The sequence below is a fragment of the Erithacus rubecula genome (assembly GCF_903797595.1).
Source record: "Erithacus rubecula genome assembly, chromosome: 3".
NCBI lineage: Eukaryota > Metazoa > Chordata > Aves > Passeriformes > Muscicapidae > Erithacus > Erithacus rubecula.
In genome coordinates, this window is record NC_136689.1 from 18,349,037 (window position 1) to 18,362,643 (window position 13,607).

Consider the following 13,607-nt stretch of genomic DNA (forward strand, 5'->3'; position numbering starts at 1 on the left):
AACATCATTGTTAGAATGCCCACATACCCATGAAAGGCATGCCATGTTCCTTTAGAAAGCTTCAGCTTGTCACTAAAACAGTGGGGAAATCCTGATGTACTCGTAGTCAAGTGAGAGCTAGAAATTTTTAAGGTGAAAAACTTTAATAAAAGACAACATTGATGATATGTAGTCAAATCTGACACTCAGATTACAGTCTCTTTTGCTACTTCTCAAAGAAAAAATTAACAACTCTTATTGGAACTGAGAAAAAAAAAAGGTCTAGTAATAAAACCAGCAGTCCAACAAAAGCTAGACAAGAACAAGTAATATTCTTACTAACAACTTCTAGATGTCTGAGGAAACATTGTGCCACCCAAGCAGACAATAAACCGAATTTTTCTCAAGCTAACATTAGAAATTAACAAAATGGCCTTTTTGTTTTTCAAGTAACAGCTACACCAAAGGAAATAATGCAAACTGCATGGGAAGAGTTTAATTAATATCCCTAAACACTATATTCCCAGACACCACAGAAACAACAGGCATCTACATTAATTAATTGGGTAACATTATCTGCTTAGTTAAATGGATATAATTAAGAGTAATGTCTTGAGGTCTGTCTTTTAAAGTCCTTTCACTGCTTTAAAAAAATATCTGGAACAAGTTTTTCATTGAAGAGATTCAGAATTTTGATTGGCCAGAATGTCTAAGCAAAGAGTTTTCAAGAGATTTCATGTTTAGCTTGCTAATTCATGTGGACAGAATCCAGTCAATAACAGCAAAATCTACCTTTAAACAGTTCTATTAACCCAGAACCCACATACAGAGAAAAAAAATCAAGTGGAGTGTTTTCTAGATAGAGGCGTATTTTGAGAGCTACTATAAGTAGTCAGGTAAGTCAGAGCATAAAGGAGTGCAAGAGAGTAAAGTAGTGAGAATGTAGAGTTAAGTCAGAGGTGAAGAACCAAAGGATAAAATGTAAGGCAGGATATAGGTATTGAAGAATCTTGCAAGAGAAAGGGAATTGTATTAAAAAGTGTGAAATGTCCCGTGGAGCCATCATGAGACCCACTAAACTGAGTTGTTCCCAGGGGAGCAACTATTCTGGTTGGGAAAGAACTGCATCAGGAGATGAGACTGTTCCTGTCAGAAAGGTACTTAATTCTACTTAGGATGCTCAAGTGTTTTCTTCCCCGTAAAAAATTTAAAAGTCAAGAAAATAATTTAAGATTTGACAATAAACTGATAGTTAAAGGACAGCTTTAGATTTATAATATTGTTTAAATCAAGTCCAATCAGCTCACAGACTTGAATATTTTATCTGTGCTCCAGCCGTAGGGATATTGGCTGCTCTGATAAAATTAAATTGATTTGTTTCTCTCAGTTCTACACAATCTACATTCTTCTTTGTCATATTTGGCTTCTGATAAAACAATACTAGCACATCATTCTACCTCAAAATGTCACCTGTGGCTCAAGCCTTTTGTCCCTAAGGAGGGTCACAAACCATCCATGAGATGAAACATGGACTCATGCAGATTTAGACAGAAGATAGTAGTCCTGATAACATTTTTTTTTGTTAAAAATTATAGAGCTGGGCATGAAGGAAGACCTCATGTGTTTTCACTCCGTGCCAATGCCCTCAAGGCTGTACATAAGGTTTCTTGCTGCACCTTTAGAGTACCTGGGAATATTGAAATTCCTTCCCTTCACCATTTTCCCCTTCTCCTACTCTCAAAAAATCAACAATCAGACCCCTTAAAGAAAATAGTAGCAGGTACCAGATCTTGGAATCTCTAACACATAAAATTAGGGCTAATGCTACCCTATTGGTCAGTAACATTTATTTCTGGGGTTTTTTAGGCTTCAAGCATCTCTCTGCAAGAAGGCAGAGAGGAAGGAATTCAATGATCTTACTCTGCACAACAGTGCTTGCTGCTGGTCCTTCTCTTCACTGGAGGCAATAAAGTCCCCAAGATCAAAGCTGTTGATTGGAGCCAAATTGGTGATCTGTTCCAGTTCTGCTCCTAATGGCTAATACTGTGGTCATAGCCACTATGACTCTGTGCAGTTGAGATATCTTCTATGTGAATGTCAAATGCTGTCTTCATACAAAGCTTCATTGCTTAGCATCAGAAATTAATAACACAGTCATTGCTCCACTGTATGCACGCAAGGTAAAAATTCCCTCTGATGATCTGTGAACTGAACCATGATCCAACATGGGCTGCTGAGTGCTCTAGTCACTCCCCACTTTGTGAAATCTGCCAGCTCCTGACAACTGCTTCCAAAACCTTGTTTAGAGATCCTATAGAAATTAAATTATGTGTGTTACAATTTACAGTTTCTTTTGCTTATCCAAGAGGTTCTCTAATAGAATATAGGAATATTCTCTTGTTTTCCTTGGAACTCTTTTGGCTTTGCAGAAAAGATTATCTCTTCATGCTTGCTGGAAAAGCAGCTCACCCCTTTCTCTTCCATTGTTTTCACATTTGAATGGCTTGACTACTCACCTGTCTCAGGTACTTGTGCAGTGAGTTTTTATGGTCTGAGCTCTGTTGAACAGGAAAAATGGTGATTTTTGCAAAGCAAAATATTCTGTTCAGCTTGTGCAAATTTAATTTGGTTTCCACAGTTTCTCAAAATACAGTGATGCATTATCTTCTCACCCAGAATTCCAGCACACATATTAGTTGTAAAATGAGCTTGATCTGAAGTAGATTGTTACTTACAAGACATCTACATCATTTGCGGAAGAAGCTGTAGAGAATGAGAAGGGCAAGTATAAGAAAAAGAACAACTGTTTCATTTGGTGTTCTCTGGAAAATTCATTCACTTCATGGGAATGCCCAGAGCAGAAATAAATCAAGGTGTATACATCCCTCAAGAATAATGCTGAAAGAAAAGTCTGTGAAAAAATGGTCTTCTGAAAAGGCTTTGGATGGTATGCAACAAAATGTAACAAAATTTGAGCAAAGAGGAGAAAAATATGGAATAGCTGTTTCTTGTGGAACAATCTGTGTTCTTACTCCAATACATCATGTAATGCACTGAGAAACATAGAAAGCAATTAAATAATGACATCATTATAAGTATGCACATGTGAATGAAATTACAATTCCACTTCTTCAGCAGTTCCACAATTTCTTAATATATGAATACAACTTTGGAAATGTTTGGGTCTTTCTTTTATATTAAATAATTTCTGTGTGTGGTGATGTATATATATATATATATATATCACTCACACACAAACACATATATATACATATATATATATGCATATATCTGATTTAGTGTTTCATATTACTGAGATTTGAAAGCTACTTAGTAATGTGCTTTGAGTCCTTAGAATTCAAATTTTCCTTTTTCTCTGTGGAGAAGGATGAGCTGAACCAGAGCACTGAGAGACATTATGGAACAGTTGACACTAAAATAGAAAATAATAAGGATAAAATGTGACAGATCTTGCAATAATGAATAGTAGTAGATAAATACATTTACAGGGAAGTTTGAGAGTTAAAATAACTGTTGGGATAAATGATTGTAAACAAGCATTTTTCTGAGTAAGATTCAAATGAAGGACCACTGGGAATGCTAGTGAAACCACTGTTTCAAACACTTGGATGAAAATTTATGAATTGTTGAAAAACATTTCAGATGGATTTCTGAGAGAGGGCTATTTGACATTTTTTTGGTCTGGTTAAAATTAAACCTGCTGCTTTATAAAAATATAAGAATAGGATTCTCAGTTAATCTCAATATTTTATCAGACCTCTAGATGAATGTTTGTATAATTTTTAATGTGGCAATTTTAATTATTAAAAAATTAGAAAACCAGATGGAATTACAAAACAGCAACAGATTACTTAATTAACTTTTGCCTACTGGGATAAATAGAACATACCACAGAACATATCAAAGCAGACACCAATGAGACACTACACCTCTATTAGTATGCAGGAGGTTTTCTCTTCAGATAGCAGTTCTTATCAGACATAAGCATATGCCTATCAATCTTATTAAATAATCCCAGCAACTCCTCATGTTATAATCCATAGAATATAACACCATGGCAAAAATCTGAAGAAGTATTCTATGGTGCTGCAGACCAGTGAAATCTCCCACCTAAGTACATGAGGTGGACAAAAATGAAAAAAATAATTCCTATTATTTTATGAAGAAGTATAACATGTAAGTTAGTCTGCAAATACTAACAAACATCCTTCAGCTGTGAAAGGTCCTTAAACCAAAAGTAATCAAAACATCAGATTTGAAAATTGGTGATGTATTTGTCTAATCATATTACAAATACTCTCTCAGCTCCATTGCATAACATCTATTACATACCTGGGTAAAAATAGGAGTGAATTCGATGAAGAGCAGATCTGTAAACCCATAATAATATAAATCTTCTTTACTTATATGAAATATCCCTTGAACTTATTGCAGTACTACATAGATTTTTGTAAATTTCTTAGTATAATTTGAAAATATGTTCTCTGAAATAAAAATTATTTCAAACAGGATTTCAGAAGCTCTACAATTGCTTCTTTTGGAATGAATCCTATCTGATGACTTCCAAGATTCCCAGAAAAACTGATGATAATTACTGCACACCAAATACATTCCTACATGATGTGCACTGATACCTTTTTATTTAATAAAAATGAGTGTCACCATATATATGTGCATACATTTGGTTATTGCTATCAGAATTAACAGCCTGCAATTTAACCCCAGCCTATTAGAAAAAGGGCTCAGCAGATCCACACAAATGGAAATGACTACTTGCCACAGGTTTTTAACCAGGCTTCATGACAATGTGTTTGTTAGTACCTTCAGATTAATACCAGTTAGTTTTTGAACAGTTTCAATCCCATGCTAGATGATTTAAACCAGATGAAAATAAAAATATCTTACCCAAAATAAAAGAATACAGAAAATACAGTATTGTAGTATTTACTGAACAAAATAACAAAAATCATATTTGCTTTTTTTTTTTTTTTTTTTTTTTTAACAGCGTTAAGTAATCAAATTTAGGCCATACAAGCATCAACAAGAAATGTAAGTAACTGTACTATTAAGGTGGTATCTACAACTTTTTTAAACTGCTTGAAATCCAAAACCACAAATGTTGTATACCTCACTTAAAAATCATTCAAGTGTCTTGCACAGTATTTTAAAAAACTGATAGTAAATGACTGCTGTGAAATGTACATGCAGTACCTGAATTTTATATTTTGATACCTCAGGCCCAGATCATCAAAGCATTTAGATTTCCACTCCTCAGGGAAGCTCTGGGTCTCCATGTGTATTAACCCCTTCCCTGAAAGGAGTAACTGTTTTTGATGGTGTGCATTTCTTGTGTTGTCTTTCCCTCTACAGGGAGGGAAAGGGTCAATTTTACAGAAAGAATGGTTCCTATAGGCAGAAAGTTTATGGCACTGCAACTACATGAACCACCTTCCCTACACAACATAAAAATATTCTAATATTAAGGATTATTTTACAACTCAGTGGAAATATGCAGCAATGCAATTAATTTCCTTTGTCTGGATGACAAAATGCAGTCTTAACAGTCACAAGAACCCGCCTTGTGTTAGCTATAAAAAAAAATATATTTATATATATATTTATGCAACTACTATGTGCATTAAACAAAACCACTGTATGAATCAGCAGGGTTCAGTAACACTTGTATCTGAATCTCTGGAAGGGGTGCATTGAAGTCTATGGTGCTTCTCAGTAAGGACTCACAATGAAATGGCAAAGAATAGAAACCCATTTATTTAAAATCTTATTTTTCTTACCCCATTGCCTAAGAAATGGTCCATAAGCTCTCTGGCAGCTAAAAGGATCTGTTGCCTTTACTTCAACCTACTGCTGAGAAATGAAAAATACACCTTAATACAAACCTGATAATTCATTTTTTAGTGAACACTGAAACTGAAAATCAGCCCAACATCATTGTGAACTCCCATGAAATAATTCCACCACCGTGAAAATTCTCTGTTTTCTTCAGTTCTTACCAATCTGTGTATCATGAGTTGTTTAGCAGGCTACTAATCAGCAATGTACAAGAAACATTGTATTTCTCCTGGAAAGCATTTAGGTCGTGACTCAGGTTGGCAGGTTGATATAGAATTGAAAAGTGTATTTCACATCTGCTTATATAAATGTTGGAAAATTCCTTTTTTTTTTTTTTTTTTAACCTGTCTTAAGACAGTTTCTCAATCACCAGTGAACACTGATCAGTGCCCTTTGCACTGAACTGGTACAGATTTTTTCCTCAGTCTTTGAGATAACAGAGAAGACTTGACCCAAAGGGCGATGCCCTTGCGCACCAAAGCTTTATTATACTTCTGATCACTGTGCATCCCCACACCTAAAGCAAATAACATGGCACTTGGGCCATATTCTGATACTGTAGGTGTCCACTGACAAGTGTTCTGCATGAACCATTGTGTCTCAGTCCACTAACAAAAACTACTGTGCAGTAGTAATCTGGTATTTTAGATAGTTTTTCTTCTTGGACAAAGTTTATCCAGAATCTTCCTTCTATCAGGCTACAGCAGCGTAGGGCTCCTTTTCTTTAAAGAGAGGCAAAATAAATGTCTTACACCTGTAGGCCAGTACTGGTGCTCTGTCCCAGAATTTTAGCACTGCTCTGATACGATGAACCCTTCTTTTTCTCCCACTGGTTCCACCTCAGCATAGGCAGGATGTCCAGATCCTCTTCTGAATTTCATTGCTGGCCATCTGCTTGGACGTCGCTATAACAATAACAAAATAAACTTTTATGAAAGGTACTACAATAAATTGTTAATAAAGAGCTCTAACGATATCCTGCAATTTTGCCCTCTCATACAAAACCACACTCCCTGTAGTTGTTACAGGAATAGAAAGGCAGAGATCAGCAGCAGCAAAAGTCAGAGAAATGAATCTCTCTTTTTAACTTTGTGAGTTATGACTGTTCTCAAACACAAAAACAATTACCACTACTCTTAGCAATGGAGAGGATGAAATAGCTTCTGTCTAAAATGGCTGATTGTTGGATTTGTCACATACAGAACTGGTGATCCACTAACCCCTAGAGGATCTGTCCAATGCCCTTCTCTCCTAGTTCTGCATAGGAATTTTCTAACATACTCTGTGCCATGAGAAAATATGTGGCAGAATTGATAGGAGCTTTAATTTTAAAAAAATTATTTTGGATAAAATTCTGGCATTCTCAAAATAATGACTTTCTATTTCAAGTGCCAAAATTGCTACTTGAGTAATTCACTTTGATGGTTCAAATAGAAGAAAATTTTTATCTAAACTCTTAAGATCTTTGGGTACAAGAGCCTTAAGAAATCTTAACCAATTTCCACCAGCACCTTGGGTGCCTGCTTTAAAAACAGCTAATAAACAGAGAAAAGAAACAGCTATTTTCTAGGGCAGATAAAACAATTCCTGTAATATTATGATATCTCTAGGGAGGAAAAGTGCTTTAAACAATCTGTAATTTCAAACGAATTCATGTCAGGTAAAACTCAGATTTTAGGTGACCACTCTGAGATTATGTCAAAGGAAATAGCTTTCAGGAAAATAGGGAAACTCCTTCATAGAGTCAGTGAGAAGAAAAAGCTTTCCTAAAAATGTTTTTTCCCTAATGAAAATTTTATCTATCAAATATACTGACTTATTTCTCTTTACTGACAAGACTTAGAATCTGCTGGGAAGGAGGGCTAGAATATATAGCAACTTATATAGAAACATTGCAGGAAAATGAGAGGAGAATCAATGAAAACAAGTTACAGCCTATATTTTCATTGACAGCTCAAGAGCTAAATAATTTTACTTTATGATTTTTCTTCTGAATATAAACACTGCATTTGACTTTCTGCCCTTATAACACCCCGTTTTTATTTCCTTTCAATCACAAAGGATACTTGAAGCTGCTGAGGGGTGGTGTTGGGTGTTGGTGACCACAGCACAGCCACAGCCATGATGTTTTGCTGGGACTCATGGTGCTGCTGGGCAGGAGTCACCAAAGAAACCTTGAGGTGCCACTGAACCTTGTTCCCAACAATCCACACAGCTGGCTGCACAAAGTCTTCCTCAGTGATTATTTTTGGGAAGATAACACATAAAAGAAATTGCCTCCTTTTCCTCCTGTTGCAGGATCAGGTTACTTTTGAGGAATTCTGAGTTAAATTCTATTTGGCAGGTAATTTAAAATCCCAGGCCTTTCAGTGCAGCATCTCCCTACAAAGCAGGAAGGCAGAACACTGTCTTCTTTAATAGATGCCTCTTCCTAACAAGAAAACTTAGTCTATTTAAACTTCGGTGAGTTTTTTCTACCCAAGCTTGATTCTGTTTGTTTTCAAAATTAAGGACAGTTTGGTTACTGCTAAAGAAAAAGGGTCATATTCAGTCCTCAGGCTCACTAAAGTAAATCAAGAATAATGCAATTACATGTTAAGGGGTTTGTTTCAGATTTACACTGGTACAAATGAGATGGGAATTTGATGGAGAGGTCTCTAATGAATAGAGGAAAGAAAAAAGCACTGGAAAACTAGCAGGAAAGAATAACTAGAAATGGTATCAAAGATAAGGTAGGGATGAACTGGGTTTTAATATTCTAAGTTGCTTTCTAATTTAATTTCAAGATGTACTTATGATTAGTTACTACTTCATTGCTACACTGATGATAGATACTGAATTTACTATTTTGTGCTACTGTTTTTAATTGGTCTTTCCAGATGATTAGTAATGGACCAGATGTGTATCTGTTTTAATGATACAAAGCCATAAATGTGAGCTGTTTTTCCAGAAATAAAGCAAAAGACTTGAAGGTCATCTTCTAATATTGCAGTTATAGATTTCTGTGGTTTCTTGTCACGTCTGAGGTGAGATTTTCCCTTTATAGTGATTGTTTAATTTCAGCTTCATTATGTGCATGTTGGCAGCTTTAAAAGAGAGCACTGACAAACTATTGCCTTATATAACCCCTCAAAAGATGTAAAAATATTTAAGCTTTAACTGAAAAAATGAAAAGTAACATTATAGACACTGGGAGATACTAAATTCTTTTGGTTACTGAAGTAGCTCAGAAAATACCTAATGTATTTCTTCTTCTTTTGTCTCTATGAAGCCTAATTAAAAAATAGAAAAAAACCCTACACCCAAACAAGCCAACCCAACAAAACACACCAAAAACCCCCACCAAACTCAAACCAAACTGAGAGAATGCAAGCTGGGTGTTTAATTTACTAATTCTCAATTGTAGCAGGAAAAGATATGTTTCTTCCTCTAGAATCAGAATACTTAAAGGAAATCCTGTGAGTTGTGGCTGAAGAGTTGTAATTCCTTCTTCCTTTCAGTGTATTACACAGCAGGAAAACAGGACTTGTTTTTTTTCATTTTTGAAGCTTTCTTGAGTTCACTATTTTAAGCAATTTATACCATTTGTCTTTCTTCTGAGGGAAAATAGAGGGGATTCCACCTATTAAAACTGAAGGATAGAAACTGGAGTAACCTCACTCTGGTTGCATGGAAAGGTCTCCAAGTGTATTCTTCTTTTTGATCACTTTCTTGTTTTGACATCTTTCAATATAATGAATTTTTGATCCTTATAGGATCTTTTATCCATGAAAATCATATGATTTCATTTAGACATGTTAAAAAAAAAAGGCTTTGATGTATATCTGAGTGCAGTTAATTGAATATAGTTAAATAAAACTCAGTTGTTATGATCTGAACATGGTTTCTAGTGTTAAAGTTGATGGTTTTTTTAAGGTTCCTAGCTGTAGACCATCTCATTTTCTGTTGAACAGTAACAAACATTACAAGATCAGTTACAGGAGGATGGACAGTTGTGTAAAGTTGTGTTGAAATACTGATATCTGAAGATTGATGCCCTGCTTCTGAGAGCTTTTTATGCTGATGTTGTCGCTATGTCTAAAATTTATTGCCACTTAACACTTCTAATCTGAGCTGGTAATTTATCAAAAGCAATTGTAATAATATTTATTTTGTTAACTGCAGCAATTATAAGCTTTTACATTTCCTTTTATACGTCTGCATGAAGACAAGTTTCTACCAGTAATGGACAGAAGGAACTTGGCAACAGGTATTACATATTTAATAATCTTACATTTTAGCCTCTTATCCCCATCCTATCCTTATTCTGTTTCCCTAAGTACATAAAAATGGAATGAGAACAATTCTGTACAGATCTGCAATGTCAGAAGAGCAGTGAAGGAAAACAGTAATGAAATGTTTGCCCTTCTGTTATCTCCTCAACCCTGCTGCACACATTTTGTTCTGAAAGATTTCTACAACACTACCAAAAGTTTCTTTGTATATTTAAATCAGCATAAAATCCCAGAGCTCTTGTGCATGCATCAGCTCTTCATTCCTATTCAGCAGTAAACTTAAACAGTGGACTTCATCAAGACATGTACATACTCTTTTTAAAACTGAATTTACATGAGTATAAATACTTGACAAAGCATGAGAAGGTCAATCTTTCAAAGTCTGGACTCTCCAGAGCTCCCTAGTAAACTTGATTCACCACTAAACTACACAAAAGCTGAATTTATTGAGCACATTTTTAGACTGAACGCTCTGGCACAACTTTGTCTTCTCTATCTATTGATTTTTTCCATATTTCAATATTTCAAACTTCCAGAGGACTGGTTCACTGTTTTACTGAAGGGCTGCATCTTACATTTCCACTGTCAATTTCTTTGTCTAATTCAGGACTAAAAACACATTTAAATCTATTTGAAAGACTAAATATTGAATATTAAAATCTCTTTAACCACACTTTGTCAAGAAGGCCTATCAAACTCTGATGATAAGGAAATATGAAAACATGGAGTTATCCAAATTCTGGATTTATTGTCAAAACTTCAGAAAAACTATTATGACTTACCAAAATAAATTAAGAAAAAGGGGACACAACTACAGAAGGTCTAACTAAATGACCAAATGACTAAATGTTAATCTGATACTATTTGAGACCCATTAGTCTAAGTACTTGTCCAGTGTTAATCTGCCTCAGTAGTCAGGGCTTTGTGGTTTTTTTTTTTTTTATGAGAAGTAAAGATCTTTCTGTTACCAATTACCTTGACCATAACATGTATTTTTGTGCTCAAAGTTACCTAAAGTTTGTGCATCAGTCTTTAATCTCTTCTATAAACACCCAATTTATTTGGCAAATCACAGTCAGAAGTGGATAAGGCTACAAATATCTGAAACTATACTTCTGACATATATTCCCAGGAATAAGAAAAGATCAATTGCCTGACACCATGTTAAACTCATATTTTGAAGAAACTGTTCTCAAATAAGGATTGCTTTAGACTTAAGATTCAGTAGAGTCATTACTGCCTTCATTTATTTTTCTTTTTGATAGAAGTACTTGTTTAATGTATCTTTTTGTGAAATAAACCATCTTTCTATAATGGTTTCTGCAGTCTTATGTTCGTTGGAGGAGCTGGCTGCTGAAGGACGAGAAACAGAATGCCTCCTTCCTCTACACCTTTGACTTTTATTGTCAGTGTTGGTTATTTATTTTAGTGCTTCTCCCTTGTGGTCGATTTAGGTTTCCACTGCTGAATTGCTGGTTCCTGCTGAGCTGGGTATGCTTTGGAAAAATAACTTTACTATCAGTACTAGGCAATGACAGTGAGATCAATGACAATACTCCAAATGCCAGGATACTGCAGGACTTTGAAAGAAGAGAAAAATGATACCTGTTCCCTTCTTTTTAATCATCATCTTCCTGAAATGCAATTCAGCCTGAACACCTGGACAAAAACTAACTGATGACCATGTTAAACCTATTTCAAACTAAAAGCACAATCCCCTGTAAAATGATGGGCCATATCCCAGGAGAAAACAGCAGAGCTGTGTGAGCTCCATCAGCTGGCTTAGACAGCTGAGGATCTCATTCTTTTTACAAAAACCATGCTTTTTCTTAAAAAAACCCCTCTGTCTCCTATTTACTTCTTGTTTGTTTGAAGACATACACTGCATTTGTGACATTAATGCAGAAACATATAAATGGTACATGGAAAACATGGCTGGATTTCAAATCTGGCTCTTATTTGTGGTGTGCTGTTATAAGCAGAGAAGCAAAATGGTGAGCCAGAAATGTCCATTAATTTCCTGATCTCTGAAATACCAAGAACTCCAGCAATTTTAACTATTTGCTCATATTATTTCCTTCTGTTAAGCAGATGGGGATGAGCAGATCAAAATTTGAAGAAAATCTACTGCTAGATATGTGTGCCAGTGAATGTTTTCAGGTACCAAAATACAATCCCCTATATAGCCCATCATTAAAAAAAAAAACAACCAAACAAAAAAAACCCAGCCAATAATTAGTGCTTTCTCAGACCACCCCAGTTGGGCTCAGTATCTAGAAATCATCCTCAGTTCATGCTAACAGTCTACATGCTGTCAGCTTTAAGTGAGGCAGAGTTAAATGACAGCAATGAAGATCCTTTCATGCTGGTTGGTCTTTATGCTAAAAAAAGGTCTCAGCTTTATTTAATTTACTAGCAAAGACATAATTTAAGTTAAAATCAAGAGGAGTCAAGGTGCATAATCCACACTCTGATCACACACTATTATTTATTTGCTGAAGATCTGCAGCTGTTTGTTTCTTCCTCCCTCCCTCCCTTTTTCCTGAAGGTCACTTCCTGGCTCCATAGCACAAGTTAAACTCTCTGTGTGGCCATTTTAAAATTCCTGAAATTATCCATCTTAAACATCCAAGATGAAGTAAAGTAAACAACAAAAAAAAAGACACAGGTGTGTGCATATGTGTGATGTGTCTAAGTGTACATGAATGTTTCCAAGCAGCTGAACCAGCAAAATAAAGCTCTGGAATACCTACAAGAAAGCTGGGAACATTAAAGAAAAAGCTGTGACCTCAAATTAGGATCTCCACTCAAAAGAATGTTAATTTTTCCTTTGACATTAAATGTTCTCAATGCCCAAGTTCAAACACCCATGTAAATAATTAGAGATTAAAAATATAGGAAAAGACAGAACAGGAGAAAAAAGGGAAGAATTAATGTATAAAACTAAAGCTGAAATTTCGCTCACAGCTCATTGAAATCTGAGCAAATTCATCTGACTCAGCTGAGAATTTCTTTACTTCTCTTTACATTGAGCTCTGGACCTCTAGATCATATGTACTATGACCTCTATCACAGGTATACAATGCATGACATTCAAGACATCATGATTGGCTTCTTGGCCATCAAACCTCACATCCTGAATGCAAGTATACTTCATAAAATTGTAAATAAATCAATGATTTTTAATTGTGCTATAGCTAGTGTGTAGTGATATGTTATAGCTGGATTTCTGACATAAACTTTGTTGGAAAAGTCACTAAGAGCATTATTTGACATGCTTTACAAAAATCAGTCCAAATCAGCTCAAAATATACTCAAGAGACAGGATTCCTCAAGGTAAGAATATGTAATGTGATTAAATTAAAAAATTGGCAACTAAATAAAATTCAATAGAGAGGAAATACTGCAAGGTTAACGATAAGTAAATAGGAAACCAAGGCATGCAACATCTCTTCTGTCACTCTGTAAGCTAATCTTCAG

The 13,607-nt window shown here is 35.1% G+C and overlaps 1 protein-coding gene across 1 annotated transcript in view; it reads right to left on the reverse strand.

Annotated features, from left to right (window-relative positions):
- Window positions 1–4,971: 4,971 nt before the first annotated feature.
- The window catches only part of PLXDC2 (plexin domain containing 2), a 239,734-nt gene continuing 231,098 nt past the window's right edge, over window positions 4,972–13,607 (reverse strand). The window contains exon 14 of the mRNA XM_079302116.1: window positions 4,972–6,758. Coding sequence (XP_079158242.1) covers window positions 6,642–6,758 — 117 coding nt within the window. The 3' untranslated portion in view covers window positions 4,972–6,641. The remainder of the gene's footprint in view (window positions 6,759–13,607) is intronic.